Raw genomic sequence first — 25,687 nt, forward strand, 5'->3', positions numbered from 1 at the left:
GACAAAATTGTATTGCACCCCAACCAAACAAGGAAAGGTAGGCCTTGGAATGTAGAAAGCTTAGTTGCCACAACAACATGTCAGCCCAGCCGTGTAAGTAGTATGCCATAGACGACAAGTGATTAGATGGTTCGATGGCTTATAAAAATACGAGTACTTACGAGTCTCGATGGCTCGATGGATGGATCTCGTTCGATGGCTTATAAAAATACGAGTACTTACATACTCGTATTTTTATAATCCATCGAACCATCTCGATGGCTCGATGGATGGATCTCGTTCGATGGCTTATAAAAATACGAGTACTTACATACTCGTATTTTTATAATCCATCGAACCATCTCGATGGCTCGATGGATGGATCTCGTTCGATGGCTTATAAAAATACGAGTACTTACATACTCGTATTTTTATAATCCATCGAACCATCTAATCACTTGTCGTCTATGGCATACTACTTACACGGCTGGGCTGACATGTTGTGGCAACTAAGCTTTCTACATTCCAAGGCCTACCTTTCCTTGTTTGGTTGGGGTTGGCTACAGATGTAGCGCATAATTATTCGTCTTGCTATTTCAGTCAGTCTCGGTGCAAAAAGTACTGAGGTTGACTGAAGTAGCATGACAAATACGAACGTTTCCGAGAAAACACGATGGAAAACAATTATGCACTACATCTGTATAATAGTTGCTAACTATTAATAGCCGATTTTAAATAAAGTTTATGTCACCCGGGCCACAGCTCGAATCGGTTTTGCTACACCCCATGCATAAATCGTAACCGTATATCACGATTTATTATCATGCCACATTTGAACATATATACGTTTATATATATTTTTGTAATAGCCCTTTAGAACCCTTCATATTGATACCCTAGTGAATCTGGGGGCACGGCCGTGCCCCCGCCAAGACGAGACAAAGGGCAAAAGGCAGTGCATATCTTTTCTCGGCACGTTTCGCCGTATTTTCGTACTCTCGTAGTTTCGTCTTGGACAATGTTAGAGAGCTGTAATTTTTTGTATACCATGTACTCAGTAGACTTATCAAAAACACCAAGTTTTATTAAGCTACCTATTATACTTAAAATTTTATAGTACCTTAATTTTCACTGTCCGAAACACATGAAATTCGCGTCATAGAAAATACAGACTACTTCCTGAAGTCTTAGAAGGCTGAAATTTGGCATGTAGGGATGGGTCTGTATGCAGACACATAGGGTGACCAGAAATCTGTAACTTTCGCCCTGCAACCCCTTAAAATGGGGGTACCTAAAAATACCTCTAATCCTGAAAACATTGGTTCCTGAAGTCCTAGAATCGTGAAATTTTGTGTGGTAGCAGTGATCGGAATGCTAATACAAAAACAACAGTAAAAAAAAACAAAAAGTTTTCGAAGTACCGATTTGAACCAGGTTCACGTAAACCAGCCAAATAGCGCCCTCTATATTGGCACTGTTTTTTGTCGTAAACTTTTCAAAACCCTACTTCAAACACAAGCGCTGGTGGCCTAGCGGTAAGAGCGTGCGACTTTCAATCCGGAGGTCGCGGGTTCAAACCCCGGCCCGGCTTAATGTTAACAGAAGGCTGGTTGAAAAAAGTGATCGTATTTACATACATGTAGAAGCTTATATAGCTAAGTGCAGTGCCACACTATGACACTACGGATTGGTTATGAACTATTACATATAATGACATAGCTAAACTAAGCTCATAGAGTACTTCTGCAAGTACACAAGAATTTCGGTAGATGTCGCCTTAATTAGTTTTTATTATTATATCATAGAAATGAGAGACTTAATCTATCTAGATTAGGTAAGTATTAGGTATTTGCTTTGGTATTTGTATGGACTAATACCTACTTATTGTACCTTGTTAAGATAGGTTTTAACAGTCGCTTTTCCGGAAAGGAAAACATCGCGAGGAAACGGGACTAATCCTAATAATGGCAGTCGCTTTCGTAAAAAATTGTACCTTGATATTAGTTGCCAAGCGGACCCCAGGCTCCCATGAGCCGTGGCGTGGCTAAAAATGCCGGGATAACGCGAGGAAGATGATGAATTTTAAGCACAAGGGAGGTTCTGTTAGTAGCTGTACAACCTCGCGAACAAAGCCTAAATAAGTGTAGCCTATTAGAAAAAAAAAAACAAAACTGTATTGATACAAAAATTATTTTACCGAACTTGATTAGCAGTTAAATTGTCTGAATGCGTAGGCCGATGGCGAGCACTTCGCAAGTAGGTGTTTGTGGAAGTCGCAAGAACCATGCATGCATACACTTGTAGGTACTAAAGTTTTTTGTTTGAACACTACAGAAGCGCGTCTCTCTTGGTCACTTCTGACCTTAATATCTTCGCGGAGCTCGACCTTCGGTCAAACCGTTCGCCATGAAGATACTTGGAGACGTTGCGGGTAGCGTGTACCTGTCATACGCTCCGGGCATACGGCCTTCAGTAGCCAAAATGGCAAAAACGGAATCCTTACAGTTTTGTTTAGTCCGTCTGTCCGTCCGGTCTTCCGTCTGTCTGTCCATATGTGACAGCCATTTTGGAACATTATGTGTATTTTGTGAGCAGACTATGATCAGTTGTTTTATAAACTACATTACATACTCGACTGATGACGTTCATGTGACTCGTATTCTCACGTAACAAAATATTGTTAATTAAATTAAATTTTCCGTATTGTGCTGCACAATTTATTTGTGCAGTATTCAGCGAAAGGTGAATATATGTAGTCATATCATAATAGGAAGTTTGCAGGCACATACGACTTTTTGTTTTCGGATGTCACAGTACCATCAAACAGTTCCCAACGATTTAGAAACTCGCATGCGTGTAGAGATCTCGGAACACCAGAGTAACGCGACCGTAAGATCCGTAACAATGTATGCATATTCGGAGAGCTCATTTATATACCGGTTTCTTTACCTCTTGACTCGCGTGTGATAAGTGAGCTATTTTAATATTTTTTAAATAAATTCTGCTCACAAAATTTCCCAAAAATAAGTTGAGTAATACGTACGACTTACACAGAAGATCAGCCGGAGACTAGAAAATATTTTTGCCCAACTGTAACGAATATCGCACTTCGCACTCGCTAAATTCACATTTTAATTTAAAAAATACATATCTGGGGATCAAACTCGAATCGTCACACTACAAAGCCGCGTTTTTCCAACAGCACTGCGATAGCACGTACGTACCCACACAAATTCACAAAAATCGGTTGAGTGAGCTGAATCGGAGACCTTAACTAACGCTTAGGTCATTAAAAACAATTCCGATTATGATAATAATGCTTTAAAATTTCTAGAAACTTACAATTTATAATACATAAAATTCCTGAATTATAATTTATATATTATTTGAGTGAGCTGAATCGGAGACCTTAACTAACGCTTAGGTCATTAAAAACAATTCCGATTATGATAATAATGCTTTAAAATTTCTAGAAACTTACAATTTATAATACATAAAATTCCTGACTTATAATTTATATAGGCTCTACATAGATGGCGCTAGCAATACGTAACTTTTATAAAATTTTGATAAAATTTGAAATTTTTCTAATGTTAAAATATTTTAGAATTATGCCTGCTTATATATGATCCTGTATTATCGTAGATTCTATAAACGAATAAGTCATTTCTAGCTGGTATATCAACTCTTACAAAAATGAATGAAATCTCACCAAAAACATTTCATGTAAAGTGTTGCCAAGACTAGGCGCATAAAGCTTTTACACTCAAAAGCTATCAGATCCCGTAGTAGGTACCAAGACTTTTACTCTGTAAGTCCTAACTTTATTAGCTCTAACTGTATAAAGCCAACATCTTGGTCAAACGTACAGTACGGCTTGGCCGTTTCGTTGCTGTCAAATGAACAAATTGGACAATCCCTAATGACACTCAGAATTTGAAAAGACTTGTGTAACTACTTTGTACAACAAGTCAACCGAGTGAGTGTTTATGTGACTGCAACGAAACGGCCAAGCCGTACTGTACGTTTGACCAATATGTTGGCTTTATACAGTTAGAGCTAATACAGTTAGGACTTACAGAGTAAAAGTCTTGGTACCTACTACGGGATCTGATAGCTTTTGAGTGTAAAAGCTTTATGCGCCTAGTCTTGGCAACACTTTACATGAAATGTTTTTGGTGGGATAATAAATTACCGGTAACCTACAAAATGTCAATAGGTTAATAACTTATAACAGCGTGTAATTTTTATATATAACCACAAACTTTAACGTAGGTTTGATGTTATGTACCGAAATTAGGTTTTTTATATAATATATACTAAAATATATTAAACTATACCAGATTAAACACTACTAAGTATGTACTACCTCTAAAATATGTGTTCTTAATAAATATACGATCTCTGTATAAAGAAAAGTCTTTCTGTGAAAAGTATAATAAATAAATAAATATTATAGGACATTTTTACACAGGTCTACCTAGACCCACAGTAAGCCCAGCAAGGCTTGTGTTGTAGGTAGGTAGGGACTTAGAGGACCATATATATAATACATAGTTATAAAATAATGTAATCTATCTCATGTAATTAAATGTTTGACGTGTAATATGTAACAATATTATTAATAAATGAGTATGAGTATGAGTATATAAATACTTATATCAAGAAGAAGACATATCAATCAAACAATCAATAATAATTTATTTCGAACAAAAGTCCATAAAACATAGACCTAGCATTACATAGACCAGCTATACGCGTGCGCCCGTAAGGGATAGACATAGATGACGTCATAAACGTGGGGATACCATATCGGTAAAAATTACCCCAATATTTGATATCACGTTGGGGCGATTACCCTGGAGGCAAAGTTATCTTGTTTGACGGTATTAAAAAATTGTTAAATAAAATGTCAATGGGCCGTTCTTTTTAGGCGTATAAACAATGAAATACCTCCTATAATTCGCGCAGGTGGTACAAAACTAAACATGTTTAGTAAATAAAACGTAAAATAAAATGTATTATGGGTTTTAATTTAAAGAAATCACAAATCGCAATCACACCAATTAATGTACACCACATTTAATCTTCACAACATTTGTTTATTTATTTTTTGGAATTAGAAGTACGAAAAAACTTCGAGGTCAAAATTACCCATAAAATTATGATATTTTCATCTGGTATCCCTAACATGATTGTTATGCAGCTAAATTAAGAAGAAGTTTAAAAATGGCTGACCTCAGACTCCTACCTACCTACGTAATTTGGGCGGATAATTTTACAAATAATGTTTTGTTAATTTGCGTAAATAATTGTGATATTTTTATTGAAATCGTTTGATTCTACACTGTTTTGAGTGTAACGTAATTTTACGATGTTATTCTCACATATTGCGTTAAGAGGAAGGTGTAAAATACCGTACTTACGTGTGAAAGGTTATGATCTCATATTTTTGCTCAGAGCGGCTATTACAGCCGATTACAGAACAATTCACCAGTATTTTATCAAAGTTCAAGCATTCAAAACGCTAACCATCACTATATTTCATAAGAGAAAGCACAATTTCATACAAAACAACGATAATTAAACAAGCAACGAACAAACATGACATGTCACGTACTTATTTGTTTGCCACAACCTCGGTTGTGGCAGCGGTGGAAAAGTGAAACTATGACAAGGACAAACAATAACAGCGCTTTCTCTGCTACTCCTACTGAAAGATACATAAGACTATCCCGTTCGGTCATTTTCCCCCACCCCTCATGACCGATCCAGTTATACTAGATTCATGCCATAAAACTTCCATAACTACATATATAGAAAACATACATAACTTAGGAACTAATAAGGGTTTGTGATAAACACACAAATAAATGCCCTTACCAGGATTCGAACCCGGGACCTCCTAGGGTCCGTATCGACCAGGCTTTAACTAAGGAGTGTGGAGTCATACTCTTAACAAACATACAGATTGTATGCGTCGTGGGACAGTAATAGGTTTATTAACTATTTGTAAAAGTTATGATCTGTATTACCTACGAACCACAAGATTAATTTAAAACCAAATCAAATAAGTACAAGCGCAGTTTACACAAGAGTGCATGAAGCCACTTAAAGTTATATTAGTAAAAAGCCATTACAAGTTTTTACAGTCACGTTGCCGGCTAATCCAGTCATAATAACACAATTCACGACGAATACATGGGTAAGGAACGAAAATATATTATCGCTTGACCCATCCGGGGCAGCTCGGACGGGTCGGAAAGGACAAATTAGTTACCTCTAGGGACGTTTGCTTACTGCGACCTTCCGCACCCTTCATTTCGCAAAAAGTTATATTTTCGTTGTACGTTTTGATAGCATGAGAACTAATAGGTAATTGTATTTCTTTTAATTTGTTGTTACTCAAGTTAATGAGTTATTACTGTTTTGTTACAACAAATTTCATATCTGTGAAAAAGTTGTAATTGATTCATTATTATATCAAAATCGATTTGGTCATGACATTCAAATTTCGAACTCACTTCGTTCGTTTCTTAAACCCACACTCGTATTTAAATGCCTTTCATTATGTAGCAGTCACATAACTACTATAAGTAATTATATTACATAAAATAGTAACTTAATATATACGACTCACGGTTAGATAATGAGTGAGTAAGGTTCTTTGTTCTTTGTAATAATGGAACTTAGTAAACATGTTTTTACGCAATTTATTTCTGTTTCTTCTGTTCTTAATCACAATCGATACAATATTATATGATGTTTATGTTTTAAAACCGCCAGTAGTAGGTAGGTACTATATTACAGGTATTTAAAGCACATTTATTATGTTTTTGATTTTCTAAAGTAATAGCTTGCCCAAAGCAAGTTTTATCTCCAAATTACAGAAAAAATACCTATCCAATTTCCGATTTCTGACTAATGCCGAAAGCAATATTGTTTCCCTTATCTTATTTTCTCGCTATGTTGACTTCAAAGCCATATAAATTTACTTTTATTTATTTCACTTTAGGATTCAGGGGATAGAATTTGACTGAATTTTATTTGCGTTGTAGCTTTGTTCGTTTTGTACGCGAATCCTTTTGTTCATGAATGTTATTAGATTGTTATGTGACTTACCTACAAATTACGTGAATTGCGTCGATAAAGGGTTTGTTTCGACAAAATTGATAATTAAAATTTAATTACTAAATACATTTTGAGTTAAACCCCGATGCTCTCATTATTAAATAAAGGAAATTAAATGTTTATTTATAACTTTACTCATATTAAATTATATAGGTATAATAATTGGAATTTCGGAATGGAAACAATCCATTAGTCCGTATTTTCATTCAGTTACCTACTCTAATCTGCTATTATGAATATATCGTGCAATATAGAATTAAATTCCTTTATGAATAAAACATTGTTAAATAATAAAGTAACGGTAGGTACGAAGCTAATACAAAGTAGGCTAGTAGGTACATACGAAAATACGTGGAATATCATACAATTTCATTATTTTGTATTAATAAACAATAACCCTGTTACTGTCAGCAAAAGTGTGAATCTATCTAGTGGGTATCTATACAATCTACTTATTCTTTTGCTATATTTATTTTCTCAAGAGACCTAGTTGAATCATGAAAGTGTCCGGGAGACATGCTTTTAGCTTACAGTGACACGAAATGTGACAACACAGACTGCTCGGTTAAATTCCGTTCGTCCAAAATTTATCGTAGAAAACTCTACAATAATGCAGGTTGTGTGCAGTCTGCATTATTTGTGCTGAAATGTGCTGAATAAAGAATGCACTAAGTAGCTGACTCGTAAATGTTACAAATAATTTTTTTTGGACTAGAGACTACAGACACATTTATGTATGAACTGTAATACCATAAGGCAGACAATTTCTGTTACAAATGTAAAAATTTAATGGTGCCTCTGCCTCTACACTGGGAGTTATAACATAACGTTATAGAACATCGTGGGACAGGGCTAGCATGAAAGTATCAATAGTGTTATATTATGTTGTCTCTGTCACACGATGTTACATAACGTTATATAACTGCCAGTGTATTTAGGAGCACCATAAATGAAAACAAACTACCTACATAATATATATCTAAACAATCATTGATTGGCTGTTCTTCGCAAACCGAACACATGAAGGGTGTATAGTAAATCTGTCGGTACTTACAATATAGGAGAAGGTACAAGTGGCTGCACATGCGTCTCATTATCTGACGGGCGGTGTAACATATTTGTGCGAGTGGAAATTCTAGGCCGTCCTCCTGTAGTGTTGAAACAGTCATTCTCACCTGCGTGTGTGGCTGCACGTGCGTCGTGAGATGAGCGCGCACATTGAGCTGCAGCCGCAGGGTGATGTGTCCGTGCGCATTGGCCGCACGGCACGCCCACCGGCCGCCATCTTGGACGTCGGCCCGGCGCACGCCCAGCGTGTCGTGCGAGCGCGTGTAGCGCCCGCCGGCCTCGCCGTCGCGGAGCTCTCGGAGCACCCCGCCGGCGCTTTCTCGGTACCAGCTGTGAACGAGGAACAATAGCTACATTATTGGTGAAATGCTGTAGTGTGGTAATTGTTGTAAGAAACCGGACAAGTGCGAGTCGGACTCGCCCGGCGAGGGTTCCACACTTTTTAGTATTTGTTGTTGTAGCGGCAACAGAAATACATCATTTGTGAAAATTTCAACTGTCTAAGCTATCACAGTTCATGAGATACAGCCTGGTGACAGACAGACGGACAGCGGAGTCTTAGTAATAGGGTCCCGTTTTTACCCTTTAGGTACGGAACCCTAAAAATCATTGCAGCAATTTAGCTGAGCGCAGAGCTTCCATTCAACCCAATTCAGTTAAACCGTATCTATTATAGCACTGCAGCGCGTAGCTCTCTCAAACAATTAGTTACGCGTCAGTGCGAGTTAGCTAGGTAGGTTAGGGTAACACGTCACACATTTTAACAAATGAAATACGTTCGTCGCTAGGACATGCGATAATAGGCTCACTCTGTCAGTAAATGTGGCTTTCCATCAGGGAAGGGTTCTTATGATTCATCTGCAATAATCAGAATTTCTGTTGGAATTCCAGATGAAAATGTCCTTATTGCACTTGAAGCATTAAGGATGACTCACGTTAGACCGGGCCGTGTCCGGGCCGGAGCTTCCGGCGCTTCGTTTTCTATGGAAAGCACCACGTGATCACCTGTCATGTCATAGAAAAGTAAGCGCCGGAAGCTCCGGCCCGGACACGGCCCGGTCTAACGTGAGTCATCCTTAAGGCTGTGATGGAAAGCTACAAATATAGCGGTGTGCTGTATGTAATTAGTACAAAAAAAGAAAGATAACTTGATTCATCTTATACCTTTAAACGAGCAATTCTTGTATATATCTATATATATATTTCGGGGATCTCGGAAACAGCTCTAACGAATTCGATAAAATTTGCTATATGGGTGTTTTCGGGGGCGAAAAATCGATCTAGCTAGGTGTTATTTCTGGGAAAACGCGCATTTTTGAGTGTTTCATGTTGCATGTTTTCCGAGCAAAGCTCGGTCTCCCTGATATTTTAAATAATTTACGATGCACATGTCAGAATTAAATAGAGAGAAATAAGTAAGTACAAACACAGTCATATATACTATGTCCAATTTAAATTGTCTATAGGTGATTTCAATACGAGCAATGTTGAGCTTTTAAAATAAAGTTTCTTATAAAATATAGGTTCCTAATTGGGAATATAACTTTAATAGCGTTATTGAGGCAAAAGCACCTCTGGAAGATTGAAATCCAATTTCGTAGTTCTGCCTCGGTTTACAATAAAGAATAAGTATAGTAAATGAACAAAACACACTACACGACATCCTTTCATTATGCTCAAGAGCCGTCTTCCGCCTCGAATAGCCGAGGGGACGAAGCCTGGCAAGTGTCGTATCTCTTATTTAAGGTACCGTTCGAATAGTGGCAGTAAGCTTAAAGTAAGTCGCGGTCGATTGCGGTGACACTTATTACATAATGATTTTATATGAAATATATATTCCAATCACGGCGGCAATGCAGATGGACCGCAAAACCAGTGATGTCCCTGGCAGGCCGCAGTTCTTAGCGGTACGCCGTAAGTGATTTCCTTAAGCCCGCCTGTAGAGTTTTCTAGTTTTACTCAAGCAATTAAAGAAGGCTCCGTTTTCATACATATTACTAGCAGCAATCAATTACCTTCTTAACTCAGTCGGATAATATAATGAAAAAGCACGTGTTATAATATACTGAAAAAGCACGCGTGGTTAATATCTAGGATTATGAGCAGGCGTCGTAAACTGCGAGCGAAATACATTGAAGTGTAACTGGTTGTCATAATACGTCATTTCAATGGATTTCGCTCGCAGTTTACGATGCATGATTATGAGCCAAAAATCGGTGGAATAAAAACGTCGTTTTGAGCAAGTGTGTTGAAATAAAACCGGCCAAGTGCGAGTCGGACTCGCGCACGAAGGGTTCCGTACCATTACGAAAGAAAAAAACAGCAAAATAATCACGTTTGTTGTATGGGAGGCCCATTTAAATATTTATATTATTCTGTTTTTAGTATTTGTTGTTATAGCGGCAACAGAAATACATCATCTGTGAAAATTTCAACTATCTAGCTATCACGGTTTATGAAATACAGCCTGGTGACAGACGGACAGCGGAGTCTTAGTAATAGGGTCCCGTTTTTACCCTTTGGGTACGGAACCCTAAAAATAGTAACGATCAATGAACTAAATATTTGCACCAGGTGATTGGGCCCAATGGAATTATTTTGCCAGTTAAATTCCTTTGAAACAGTATTTCTTTTACGTTTGAAGCGATGGGTCTAATTCAAAGTAATTATGGAGCATAATTCTGCCTTTGATGTCAGACGCAGCCCGAGTAAACGAGCAAAATAAAAAGAACAAGGTCTAGTTACATTTAAGAGTTCCGTCATTTAATTGTTTACCGATTTGTGTGGGTTCGGTCGGGGGCCGGCGCGGCGTCTACAGATTACAGGTAGCGGGTAGGGCACCTACTTATAAAATGTTATGTTAAACCAAAGATATATGTAACTCAGTATAATATAATTAAAGTCCAAGGAAAAGACGTATGTGCCTCGGAATATCAAGAAAAAGTTATACTCAAATAGATAGCCGCACTTTTGGCCTATACTAGGCTATAGATGGCGTTGACGACATTGTTTGATATTTAACAATTTTAATACATATCAATGAAAGAACATGGGTCAAATTCTATGGCGGTCTAAAAAAAAGGAAAATTTCATTTTTAAAATATTTACATTATATACATTTTAATTTTTAGTTATAATCGTGTGTCGATAGATTTTATTAACATTTCATTAACATAACTATTTATGCAAGTTGGAAGGGGCAGACCTCGGCGGACTTTCTCTGATCAGATCGGGGAAATCCTGAAGAAAGGCCAGGTCAAGAGCACCCTAAACCGGCGAGCGTGTATGAGGAATGTTATGAAAGTAAAGGAAGCGAAAGAGGTATGTCAGGATCGTAGCAAGTGGAAATCCGTGGTCTCTGCCTACCCCTCCGGGAAATAGGCGTGATTATATGTATGTATGTTATGCAATTTACATGGTATAGCATGATAGCATGCATTACATAGTTAAATAAAGGTTAGTAAAAAAGACAGTCATAACCCGTTTAAATTCGTTAAACGGGTTCTATGTTATAACCGCAGACTCCTAAAATGATACACTACCGTTGATTGCACCTACATCCCTACATGTTACCGTGGCATGCATTTTGTAATTTTATTGTTGGTTTTGTTCAAAACTTGGCCATTTTATTTTACGGTGTAGTCTCAATTATCTTTGTCTGGAAATTCTGAAATGTGTATGAATAACAAAAAGTAAATTGTACACAACATAATTTTCGATTGTGCATAAATTACAATACAAGTAATTTGTCGTGTCATATATTATAGTATCGATTATCATTTGGGAATCAACTTAATTTTAATGCAGTTGAAAAGCTCTCTTATCATTTATATGAGTATTTTTTAAGAGCCGATTACATTCGTGAATTACTGTAAAAATCTATCGGTACGATTCGAACAATGCTTATAAGAAATCACAGCGGTACGATACTGATCTGTCATTGTCAGGATTGATTTCAAGCGCCATTGAAAGTATTTAATTTAAAACAATGTGTTTGCGTTAATTATAAGTATTACTTTTATAACAGTATATTTCAAGATATAACCACCCACCGCATGTCGTGAATACAGTTTTTCGTAATATTTTCCAGTCCGCTAATCTTAAATACGTTTTGGTACGTTTAAGTGACCGCCGTGAAGCTCTAAAGTAGCCACGTTTTTTTCATTTATAACCTGTCTCTTTCGCACTCATGAAATGTTTATATGCGTGATTGTTTCTTTTTGCATACCTACTCTAATTTAAGCGTAAAGCGTCATTATAGACCCGTGAATTCATTGCATCTGCGTCAAATTCGGTGTTGTCAGTTTTGAAATGGAATTCGTGTGGAAAATCGTGAGAGTGCTAAACTGAATCCTGACAACCTTTCTAAATCACAAACACGTTTAACAGCGTGGCAGCCATTTTTTGGGCTCTATTGTATATTTTAGGACTAGCAAAGCCCTTCTCGGTTTGTAAGCTTTACCAATTTGAATAACAAATGGTCGTCCCAAGGATTGTTTACTTAGGTAAATATATTTTGAAATTGAAAAGCTAAAGTACTAAAAAACTTGGAATATATTGTACAACAGACAAGTAACAATATACTGATTAAACTAACACGATTTTCACTCATAATTTTAAAACTAACACGGGGCTTATCGCGTACAAACTTACGTCCCGTGCGCGATTAAGGCGGTTCCCTGAGCCAGAAGGCGAAAAATCTACTTATATGATCCTGTTTTTCTAAGAGGCGTTGATATTCGTAGACGTGGAAAAAATATATGTAGTTCTTGACTATATTATCTTTAATAACATAGCTTCCGATACACGAATTATGACACTTCGCTCGATACAATTAATTCCCAAAGTAACGTCTAACTCGGACTTTTAATCCAAGTTTACTCGGTTATTTATTATGTGATACTATAAATAAAAAAAGAAGAAAAAACAATCTTAACTTAAATAATAATTTCATAGCTTTCGAGTTTCGATATTGTAGGGTAACGTTTTTAAAATAAATAAAAATCGACAAAATTCGATCAAAATTGACACTTGGTGCGCATAATCTTTCCCGTTCTTTCTTGCGAAATGTGACAGAGAGAGCGGCAAACCGACGGAACGGCCTTAAGTCCCGTGTTAGTTTTAAAATTATGAGACAAGGAACATTTTGGAGCGGAGAAATTCACCCAGAGTCACTGTCCTAACTGACGCTGGTCACGGAAAGTTTGTGGTCTAGTATTTGTTTCTTCAGCTCGATTAAGAAGAAAAATAAGTTTATTTTATTTAAAAGAAAAAACCTAATTAACATTTTGTCACTGTCCTGTAGCCCCACACTAGGCTATGCCTGTCACGTTGTAGTCGGATTCGTAACATACAGCCAAAGGTTAAGTAAAAACTATGTAGGTAAGTAACATTATTAAGAGAGAAGTACGTCTAATAGGTAATGTCTATAAATTGTGCCATTTTCAATCAAAAGGGTAATTATTGTCGGTTGTCAATAAGGCGCTATTTCCATACAGCTTCAATTTGATATCAACCTTATTGACAAGCGACAATGTGGTACCTTTTGATTGAAAATGTCACAATTAAAGAACTTAATTATACTTCGCGCCTCGTCCTCGAGATTAGTAACGTGTTAAGAAATAAGAAGATGACATTGATCATATACTGCATAAAGTTCGAAAATTAAAACGTAAAATACGGAACAGTGAAAGTGCTTCGTCACACAGTGGTTCCAATGAGGAATTTAAACCACAAGAAACAGGTAAGTCTTTTTAATTTTCGCTTGTGCAAATTTTAAGTTGGCCAAGGTTATTGAGCGCAATCCGGACTAACTATAACATAAAGATCTAGTTATTCATGCACCTAAACATCAAATTCCGTCTCCACCAATCCTACCTACCTAATGCATTCTTAGTAAAAAACATTTAAAGTCATAAGCTTATTTCCTCATTGTAAAATTTTAAATTCAAATTCCTTTATTTGCAATAAGGCAGCTTTACATCGGAGGCCTGTGGGATAATTTAATTTGTAACCTGTCTTAAGCCTTCATCTTACGGCATATGTTGGTATAATGTAAAGACAAAAACAACGTTTTATATTTAGTCTATGATTTTAAATATTTGTACCATGGAGACTATTTGTACATTAAATTAGCATTTAAATTGCCATTTTTCGTCGGAGTTTTACTTGTATTGTATAAGTATAGTTTTACAAACTTTATAGGCATACAAAGTGAGTTTGTAATTATTCGATGCATCAGTCGACAGTTGATAATATAATTGTTCTAATAACAACTAATAATAATAAAAGACTCAAAATGCCCTACTACATGCAGATTTTTAAGACACCTACAATGATCTGGAGGCGTATTTGTTTGTAATAATATGTTATAAATTTGATCAGCGGTGGTAGCACGGTCGAATTTTTATCGCTTGTCACCATGCCTGTCACGTTCTAACAAGTATGTAAGTGCGAAAGTGACAAGCGATAAAAATGGAACCATGTTGCGCCCGTTGGATATGTTAGATTTGATCTGTCAGTGTCACATGACGTTTCTGGTTGATGAAATGTCACTTTTGACACTGATAACAAATCCAGTTCAAATTCATAACCTTATTACACCAGAATACGCTTCCTGATATCTTAGTCTCAAGTGAAGCTTCTATATATAGTATCGCTCCACGGGCAGAGGATATAGACACCGTACATGCACAGACCTCTCCCGGCAAGTGTTAAAAATAGGGGTTGTATAACAAAAGAGTGCAGCAATTTCTCGCAACGTCGGGGTTAGGCATCAAGTGAGCTCAGTTTCACAAAGGGTGCATTTGCTCTACGTTTTACTGCCAATTTGAGGCATCGTGCTGACATAGCTCTTGAAAACTTGATAAACTATTGAACATGTACATAATGTATATAATGTGCATATAATCATAAAATGATATTTGAGTTTAAAAGAATGGTTATGAAAACTTGTATAATCTATTAACTATAATAATAAGAGACGACACCTACCATAGAACATGCAATTACATTATTTAGAAAAAGTCACCATATCAATTTCAGGTCTCAGTTACTTTAATTTAAGGAGTCACAATAAATTCTCTAAACTAAAAGAAAAGTGTATCACAGAAATATTTATTAACAAAATGGTTGCCATATTTTGTTATTTTATTACCTGTTGTATTTTGCGATAGTCCTTGTGTATCAGTCTCATTTTATATACACAAAGCTAAATTAAATTGGTACCTAAGCTTATAAAAATGTGATTTGGTATCGGCCAGACAATCCACAAGCAAGCTGAAAAGTAAGCGGATTTTACCATCTGTGGTTCAAAAGTATACCAAGTATGTAAAGAAAATAGCCATTGAGCTTTATTTTAGTTCCTGCCGTAAGTTCTTTCTTGTAAGGTCAATACTTAACAAGTTTTATATTAAAAAACTTCATGTAAAATTTAATGAACTAATCTTACTTTCTTTCTCTTTTAGCCGAATTTCTTTCAGCTGCAATTTTCACAAAACCAATCGCCATAGCTTCTCTGTTTACAAAGTAGACAAAGTGGTGTGCGAAGATAGCTGGTAATAAAACCTTGTAATAAAGTGGGGGTCGATCAGGTTTACGAGGGGGATATGTTCTGTCCACGAGTCGAAGGAAACTCAATTTTAAATACAGGCCGTCTCAATGGGCGTGACAATTCCTTGTTAACGGTTATTGTGAACCGTTGCGTATTGTCATCGAAGCGAGAATGTACTCGTATAGCTCGAGAAACATATTTTCTATAGATATATAAGAGGAGAGATATTTTTTCTCATATGTGAAAATTATGTCTTAAAGTCTACATTTAGGTTTTAAACTTGTCTCTATAGCAAGAGAGAGAGAGAGAGAAGGGTGTCACTTTTGTACAGTTCAACGTTAATAAACAAAATCCATTATCATTTTAAGACATAAAAAAAAAACTATTTTAAAATAAGAAAACGTCTTAAATGATTAGATCGTAATCTTTTTAATATGAGGGTATGCCGTTTCGGAGCAAATTCGGAGGTAGATTCAGCACTACTTCGGCTCGGGCGCGGCCTGCAACGCATGTTCCTCTGTGTTAATATTTCCAAAATTCGGTATTTCGGTGGTGTTTGCGAACAATCAGTTTACAAGGCGTGTGTGACGACCTCTCAAGGCCCTGGAAGTGCTAGCTAGCTGAAGAAGGACCAGGATCCCCGAAAATCATCGGCGTGTACTCAAGGTTAGTGGCTATCCCATATTGGTTGATTGCAATGCCTGTCCAAAGTTTTTAATACGCTATGGAACCTAGGACCTGCTGAGTTATCGAAGGGTTAATAAGTACGTGAACATTAGGTATAATACGTGGTTACGTGTAATTTAAGTAAAATAACGAAGAACTTTAAATCCAAGTTTATTTAATGGAGGTATGTATGATAGTTAACATATTGATAATATATGCTAATTATAATCAATCAACTCGGAAGCGCTGGTGGTGATGTATTTCTGCTGCCGCTATAACAACAAATACTAAAAAGTACGGAACCCTCGATGTGCGAGTCCGACTCGCACTTGTCCGGTTTTTATTTTCTCTCTCTGCACCAATTTTAAGTGTCTCTGTTTGGCCCTATGGTTGACTGGTAGAGAGAGAATGCCATTTGGCATTAAGACCGCCATTTGTACATTGTTGTACATATTTTATGCAATAAAGTTTAAATAAATAAACCGACGACCGGTCTGGCCTAGTGGGTAGTGACCCTGCCTGGAAGCCGATGGTCCTGGGTTCTAATCCTGGTAAGGGCATTTATTTGCGTGATGAGCACAGGTATTTGTTCCTGAGTCATGGGTGTATTCTATGTATATAAGTATATATTTATCTATATAAGTAGGTATGTATATCGTCGCCTAGCACCCATCCATAGTATGGGGCTAGGTTGGGGCTAGGTTGATCTGTGTAAGATGTCCCCTAATATTTATTTATTTTTTTAAATATATAAATCTGAACTGCAGAATGCATTACAGTGAGCTTTAACTTAATATCGTGAATGATCTCAGAAAATAATTCTCTCTCATTCCATATATTATGTGTATTCGAAATTAAGCTTCTTGCAGGAAGTCTGCGTGGATGTCTCGCGCACTTCCTTACCTTACGTTTCCACACATTTATTTCATTTATACGGAGTAATTGGAAACGCTTCTCACTTTTTGAATTCAAAATGTTTAATATTCTAACTTTCAAGATTCCGCAAGTTGAAATATTAAATTAGCAAAATTTAATTTGTTTCCAGGAAAACTCGATATTTTCCTTAACAACATTTTAATTAAGGATCCACTTATTGACCTGTGACTGCAACTATAGTCTTCATTGCATCTATATAAGGTTTATTATTGTGTGATTCGTTTTTGGTGGTTGTTTACTTGTTGAGTAATTACTTTCCTGGTGAACGGATTTTGTCGGCATTTATGGAGAATAAAACATTTTCTAAATGTATCTATAATTTTAGTGTATCTTTTCCGCACGGAATGGATATTTATCTATGTAAGCCTAGAGTATCCCACTGCTGGGCAAAGGCCTCCCTTCTCCCCGTATCCTGGTCTTGGCCCGTCACTCACCAGTTACTATTAAAGGCGTCAAGATCATCTCGCTTACTTCAAGCCCACAAGTCATCCAGTATACGGTAAACGTGTCCCGCCCAGTCCCACTTCAGCGTGGCGACTGTTCAACCACGTCAGCTATTTGAGTTTTGGAGCGTAAAGCCGTATTCGAACAATGCTTATAAGATGTCACAGCGATACGATACCGATCTGTCAGTGTCAAAATTGCCTACTCAAAACGAAACTTTTGATACTGACCGATCGGTATCGTATCGCTGTGACATCTAATAAGCATTGTTCGAATACGGCTGGTGTTGTAGTGTTTTTGTTGCGATCGGTCAACTTGACGCCGAGAATACTACGCTCTATGGCGCGCTCCGCGCGCTTACACTTATCAAAAAAAAACTAAAACCGTCCGACACAGATATTAATAATAATAACCTGTGTTGAAAAAATCATTGCTCTAGCTTCAAAAACCACGGAGGAAACAGTCCGAGTACGTTTGTATGGAGAAATGAGCATGAGCACTCCTGTTGCCTCTTATACTCGCAAGAATTAAACCTTAAAAGCGCTTATCAGTATTCAGAAAGAGGACGTAAGTGGGGCTATTTGGTTCTTACGATTCCACTAGGAATGCCGGGAGCGTACCGGTAGTACCGGCAACTCCGGCAAGGGATTTAAATGTAAGCAAACAACTTCACAACTGCGAACTTCGCATCCCTTGGTACTTTTAAGAGATCTGAATACGAATAGGCTGTTTTTATGCCATTTAGTCGGCCTTTTCCTGACAGTTTTTACATTTGTGGCGAATTTCTAAATATTTTTACAGTACATATGGTGCTACTTTCTGGCACTAGTCCGTCAAATAGCACTTTTCGTGCATATGTCGAAAGTTTAAAAGGCCATATGTACTGTAAAACATTGTACGATACACGTGCGAATAGGTAATTCGCAACTCGTGTCGATTTAAAACACTCCTTGCGGTCGTGTTTTAGTTTATCGCCACTCGTTTCGAATTTCCTCTTTTCCGCACTTGTATCGTAAATAACTATTATGTGAAACACGAATAAACCGTGTATTCTAGTTTTTTACTTAACCTTTGGCTGTAAATTATTGATATTACGAACCCCGCTACCACGTGACAGTCATAGCCTAGTGTGGGGTCACAGGATATTGACTAATGTTAAGAATTTTTTTTCTTTTAAATAAATATTCTTATTCTTGTGTGATGAGCACAGATATTTGTTCCAAGTCATTGATGTTTTATATGTATTTAAGTATTTGTATAAGTATTATATATATCGTTGTCTGAGTACCCACAACACTAGCCTTCTTGAGCTTACCGTGGGACTTAGTCAATTTGTGTAAGAATGTCCCTATAATATTTATTTATTTATTTATTTATTTATTTATCATTTATTTATTTATTTAAACCAAATAATAGACCAAGTACTACAAGGAGTGACAGTAGGCCGAGCACACGATTGGCGCGACAGTATCTCGCCGCGAGATAAACTACCCGTCTTTTACTAACTGTATGAATTAAAGAGGGACGAGTAGTCTATGTCGCCCGGCTGGATATAACACTACATAAACTGACAATATTTAAAACTTTTTTGTTTGTGATGCCAGTGCCTAAACTCTTATTTAGGTACTCTTGATTTGAAGAGACTTAAATCGTATTTGTCAGAAATTCCAGATGGAGAGAGCAAATTCCTTTCAATGCGAGACTACTCGTAATATTGAAATTAAGATGAAGTCTACAAGCTAAGTAAAATTAGGCACTGGGCAAATAAAGCTAAAACTTAAATAAAGACCAGTATAAACGTAGTACTTATTTCATGTTCGCTGAACCGTTTAGTACCCTTTCCAACTTCATTACGAGGGTCGCTACGATGTCGCTTACACAACAGCGTGACTACGTCTTGTTAGAGACAGGTCAAGGAGAAAGACTACTGATCTCCCTTCAATCCACCATGCTTCAGACTCATGATGCACGTATGTTACATATAATTGTGTTTGTTGATTTCAATTTAGTATTTTAAAATTGTCATTTTTCCAAGAGTAAACGATATTTTAATTATTTAACTCTACAATTGTTTTCTAACGCATTGTAAATTTCGTATAATAAAGTAATCTTCTGAATTCTTCCATCTTCCCTATAAATACAGGGTAATACAGGAGACGTAAGCAGGATCAACCCTGAGTATTTAAAACCTACAACTGTTTTGTACCCATAATAGTAAGATTACCGTTTTCTATTATACAAAAAAAAAAGATTAAATTTATTTACGACATGCATGGACACCCTGCAATTTAGAATGTGTCCGTCAAATACCGATAGAGTCTGTGCAGAAAGAGAAGAGTGGTGGAATATAAAGGAACCAATACATTCTATGACTTTTTTCATTCCGCACAGACTTCGGGTTCGATTATAAGGATAGTACAAAGGAAAGGCCAAATCAGAAAACATATACCTAGTTTAGTATCGAATTATAATCCACTGTTGTAGTTCATATTTTCTAGATCTGATCGCTAAACCGTTGGCCACACGAAGTTGACAAGCCTCACGGGACTCCACTCAGCGATATGTGATGGATACCTACGGCCTCGCGCCGCGAGTCAAACAAGTTACACGCTGCAGCGGTCTCATGTGTCCCATGAGAGTCCAATTTCTGACGTCATAGCCACTAACATAGTGGAATTTCATTACGAAGGAACTTTCTGGTTACAGACGAGACGATTTACTCCGGAATAGGCAATATACGTTATCATAATCTGATATTAAAATGCCTGAATATCCAGAAAAATAGCTAGCCCCAATATAATAAAGTACGATAAGCAGGAGTGACAGCGACCTGCGAGCTGCGTATTAATTAGGTAGACACTGTTAGTCTACGTCGTTTAACAATATTTTTGCCGTGATTTTTCTGATATTTTGATAGCTATTCTACTAATCGGGGCAGAGACGAATCGTTATAATCGGTCTGGCTGTTCTCGAGTCATAATGGTGTAACCAATTTTGTTTTATATATACCTACCTATAGATAAGACCAGTAGCATTTTAAGATATATGTAAGAGATTAGATAGGTAGAAATAGGTAGGTAAATAATATTCAAGTCTTCGAAGTCGAAGTCAAGTAAAGACAGGTCCGAGAATTTTAAGACCTAATTATGTACCGTCGCATACAATATTTTTAGGGTTCCGTACCCAAAGGGTAAAAAAGGGACACTATTATTAAGACTCCACTATCCGTCTGTCCGTGCCTGCCAAGACCTTGAACATGCCAAAGATCGAAACAGATTGGCTATCGCGTTATTGGTCAATCTGGGATCCCGAGGGAGCGAGCTCAGCGCCATGATATGGCGCTCGGGGCGAGACGAGAACATGGCGCTTGCTCAAGTTACGGAAAGCAGCGATCTTGTGAACCTTATAAATCATCATAACAATTATTTGGGAATTTAAAGCCTGGATAAAACGGGTATTGATCTTTTGAAAAAAAAAATTGTAAGTAAAACTTGTCCCTGAAAATTTTTTTGTATTCGCACCGGTTGCACATCAGACTTCTGACCAACAGGCTTAAGGAGACTGTTACATGTATTGAAATACCTGTTTTCTTATTTTTTATATAAATTAATCTCTTTCATTTACATTTTCGAAGATAGCGCCATCACAGAAAATACTACACGAAAAAAAATGTTGTACAAACAATCGAGGCTTTTTAATAATATAGCTGAAAATTGTTAAGCATTAGTTTTCGTTCGTCGCGACATCTATTGTCAACTAGCAGTACTGATAAATTCCGCTACTTGACGCTAGACGTCGACTACGAAATAACTCGCTTTTTGGTAATATAACTGATGTAAAGAGTTACCACTCTTTCTTTACCTATATTTCTCTGTGATATATACTTAGAAATGTAGTTCTCCGCTAGTTTCCTTATAAGAGAACCCCTACGGTGATAACCGACGGAATTATTTATGTCACCGCCACAAATGTTCTCGTTTAGGTACTCCACCCGAATATGACACATAACGCGTTTTTTTTGCGACATCATATCATTTCATTGCGAGGGTAAATCTTCCGCAACCTCATAATTTTTAAAGCGACAAAATGTCAAAAGGCTCTTGAATGAAATTGGAGATTGAAGGAAAACGTAATAACAAACTTTTAGAGAAAATGGAATAAGGAAATGAATGCGATTTAGTCGGCGTTCTGGTTGCAAATGGAAAGTTTGCAAGGATTTCTTAACTTCTTGAATCTTTTCATGCTAAACCTTTGGACGTGAAAGTTTCATGGGTATCCAATAACCGTTGTGTTGAAAGCAAAAGATGGTCGGCTCGCCCGAGGCGTAATGCGAAATGGCTGTAGCACCCCGGAGGGATATCAAGGCGAAGATACCTTCGATAGGCAATAATCCGGGTTTCCGGCAACCTCATGGAATACGTAGGTAATGAACTAAAATACTATACCTGCACCAATTCTAAGCGTACATGATATTTCTTTTATAAACATACTTGGATAAGATAAGATACAAAAAAAAAACTTTTGCCAAAAGGAAATTTCCGTTAACCGACAACGACATTAGAAGCATTAACTGAAATAGAAGAATTTAACAATCAAGTAATTAGTGAGCAGTGAGCTGATCAAAGTTACATTTTAGATAAATTTGGATATTCAATGTAACAGTTCAAACTATGTAATACGTAGGTAACATGGGTAAAAAGTTAGTTGTAATGATTAACACTTGGTACAGTCACTATTAAATAGTTAGTGTCGGCTGAAGAGGCAAAATATATCATAGATTTTGTCGTCACTATCTATTTGATTTTGACGAACATTTTTAGGATAAATATTTCACATTCAACAATGTTTTTAAAGTAAGCGTTTCAAGAAACCTTGATTATAAATTCCCTGAGATGTTCGCAACCAAGCAGTCTGCTTGAACCCGTTTTTATTGTAAGAAAACAATGTAATCGATGGAATGTTTACACTGAAACTGTTTTAAAACTGAGCCCTTTGTAATGAGCAAACTTTACACAATCGATTGTCAACAGCAACGCGATAGCCTTCTCTTGGCAAGGTTTGAGTGGTTGGAAAAACTTGGCGAGCGCGGGTACATCGAAGGCTCGAATAAACCAGTATAATTGCGCTCTCCTTTTACCCATAGTTGTCATGAATCTTGCTATTACTGTACACTGGCTTGTCCAAAAATTAGACTCATCCGGATTGGCGCGTCCAACGAGTACCGGCCTAAGTTTGAACAACTTGTTCAAAAATTTCAAGATAGTCGACAATTTCCGGCGATATAACAGGTCACGTCGAAGAAATCTCCTTACATGAGATAATTCTAAAGGAAACAATGTTGCTGAGTTTGAAATCAGCAGCACCAACTTAAATAAATAAAAAATGTGTGTAAAGTTGTAGACAAGTACAATCCTTTAAGGAACTGACAATAATAATTAATATATAGCCGGTCAAACAACTTTGTCAGTAGAAAAAGGCGCAAACTTCAAATTTTCTATGGGACGATTACTCTTCGCGCCTACATTTTTTAAATTGGCCGTTTTTTTCTACTGACGGAAATCGCTTGAGAGACTTTAAATCATTTATTTTGTATTTAAGTCCATGAATAACCACATGTAATTATCACAACTTTTCCTATTTACTCTACTAGACATAGGCCGCACAAAAATGCCAAGGCCGCCAAATTGTTACGGGTTGACAAGGGAATTAATAACGGCCACAGTGAAATTATTAACAATATTTATTAAGACTAACTAAACTATCTTATAACACTAAATGTTGGACGCCAGGTGAGTTTCCGTCTGGTGACCGACGAGGTACTCAACCAAACCGCTGCCAATGCAAAAGCTAGCTCCGTCGTTTATTCTCTTATAATAATTATAGCCGTACACCAAAATGGCATGACGTTAAGCTAAAACAAAACACAAATAACATTACTCTCCGCTACAACACTAAATAGCTAATATTATCGACTATTTTCAAATTAAACACTCCATGCCTTCTCCCATGAATAATATGGGTTTTAATATACCTATGTAGTTCTAACGCCAGTTCAATGTCAATAAGAAATTAAAACAAATTGCCTTTCATTCTAAAACACATTTAACAACGCATTTATTTGCAATGAATAGAAAAAAAAGCAAGTTTATGTTACACATGGCATTGTAACATTACTGTATTAGATTACAATAATACACATCCCAAATATTACTAAGGTAGACGCCCGAGTGCTGGTGACTATCCCAGTCCATAATTATGTAATTTTTAAAGTTATAGTATTTGTCAATAGAGATCACAGCAGGGCCATTTATTAGGTATTAGCATGCCGAACACTATTCATAGTGTTCTAGAATGTTACCTAAAACGCTCTAACTAAAGAAAATAATGGTAAGGTGCAGTGTTGGACATGTCATGAAACTCATGAAACAGTGATCATATAAAAGGTCTGTCGGGGCAAGTACCCTCTCTATTGGTGCAATTGCGCCTACCTACTGTAGGATACAACTTTAAATACAGGGTAAGGGTTTTTTTCAGTAAAGAAACTCGGTTACGATGACAGGGCCTTGCTCTTGTAATCTCTGAATACATAAGTCATATTTACAGTGGTTATTTTGCCCTGTGTGATACTAAGGTTAGTATTTGTAAAAGCTAAGTTAGCAAGGACGCTTGTAAACAATGCCATAACTGATTTTTATATAACTTGAACCAAAATATTTTGGTGGCGTAAACAAACACAATTTACAAGTTGAATTTGTTTTTATGCGATAGGCCGCAAACAGCGACATCAATTATTACGACTCCTGAATTACGAAGTTCGGCTCGATGGTATGGGGATGGCTTGCGGGCATCGATTCTCATTAAAGTGTGAGGTGAGATGTTGACGACGTCACTCTAAAACTTATACAATATACATGGTGGCTGTAGGTATAATGGCCATTTCAAACAAGTTGCTAGTGACCCTGCCTTTGAGACCCGTAAGTTATTTGTGTGATGAACAGGGGCCCATTTCTCAAACGGTATTAGACTTATATTATTAGTCCACGAACTGACAAATTGTATAGGTTTCCATGACAACACACTAATAATAGTAGCCTAATATTGTCCGAGCAATGGGCCCCTGGAATGGAGTATTTTACTCGCAGTGCATTTCGCTTGTACTTATTGGTTATGCAGTACGCAATATGGGATATGCAGTACGAATTACGTCAAATTAAGATTACTGATTAGATATAAAGATCTTACCAAACATGTAATGTAATTTAACTAAAATATAACTAAATAGGTATTTTCATTGTAAACAATTTATAGAAATATATTAAACTTAAAGTAAAGTTATCTTTTAATGACTACCTATACTATTTAATTTACGTTAGGAAACGGTCGTTTGACGATAAATCAGGGAAATCCAAATACTTAGAAGCTCCCTCCCTTTGAAATATATTGACTTTCTGTTAACTTCATACGTTTATTGCACTCTAGAGATTTCATGTCGGCCCAGAATTCCACACAACATAAACTAATTACAAGCAAAGCGAACTATGAGTCGTTAGTACAATTTAGAGAAGCTTGCTCGGCCTAACGTGACCGGAGTGGCGTAAAATTACCCAAGTTGCTAATAACGCTACAGTCCGTGTCAGAAAACTTACAATTTAACTGCATTTGTACTAATGTATATACGAATATCAGATATTGAAAAATATTTATAATAGTGAAGCTACACCTGGGATTATACAGGAGCAAAGCCCAACGAGATAAAGCAAACTAAAGCCTTAGGAACGTGATACCGGTGAATGAAAAAGAGCGTCTGAATAAAAAAAACAATAAAAAGTGTTTCAATATAAAGATAGAAAAGGTGCTATTGTACTTCATAGTTACAACACGAGGTATATATTAAAAACAAAACAAAATAGA

At 36.7% G+C, this 25,687-nt stretch overlaps 1 protein-coding gene across 2 annotated transcripts in view; it reads right to left on the minus strand.

Moving 5' to 3' along the window:
* LOC134755634 (cell adhesion molecule Dscam2-like) overlaps nt 1–25,687 on the minus strand; it is a 208,694-nt gene that overhangs the window by 30,923 nt on the left and 152,084 nt on the right. For both annotated transcript variants that reach the window (XR_010129073.1, XM_063692142.1), the window contains exon 8: nt 8,286–8,508. Coding sequence is in view for 1 of the 2 variants with exons in the window: in XM_063692142.1 (XP_063548212.1) it covers nt 8,286–8,508 (223 nt within the window). In the remaining variant the exon portion in view is untranslated. The remainder of the gene's footprint in view (nt 1–8,285; nt 8,509–25,687) is intronic.

Source organism: Cydia strobilella, chromosome 3 (genome assembly GCF_947568885.1).
Source record: "Cydia strobilella chromosome 3, ilCydStro3.1, whole genome shotgun sequence".
Classification (NCBI taxonomy): domain Eukaryota; kingdom Metazoa; phylum Arthropoda; class Insecta; order Lepidoptera; family Tortricidae; genus Cydia; species Cydia strobilella.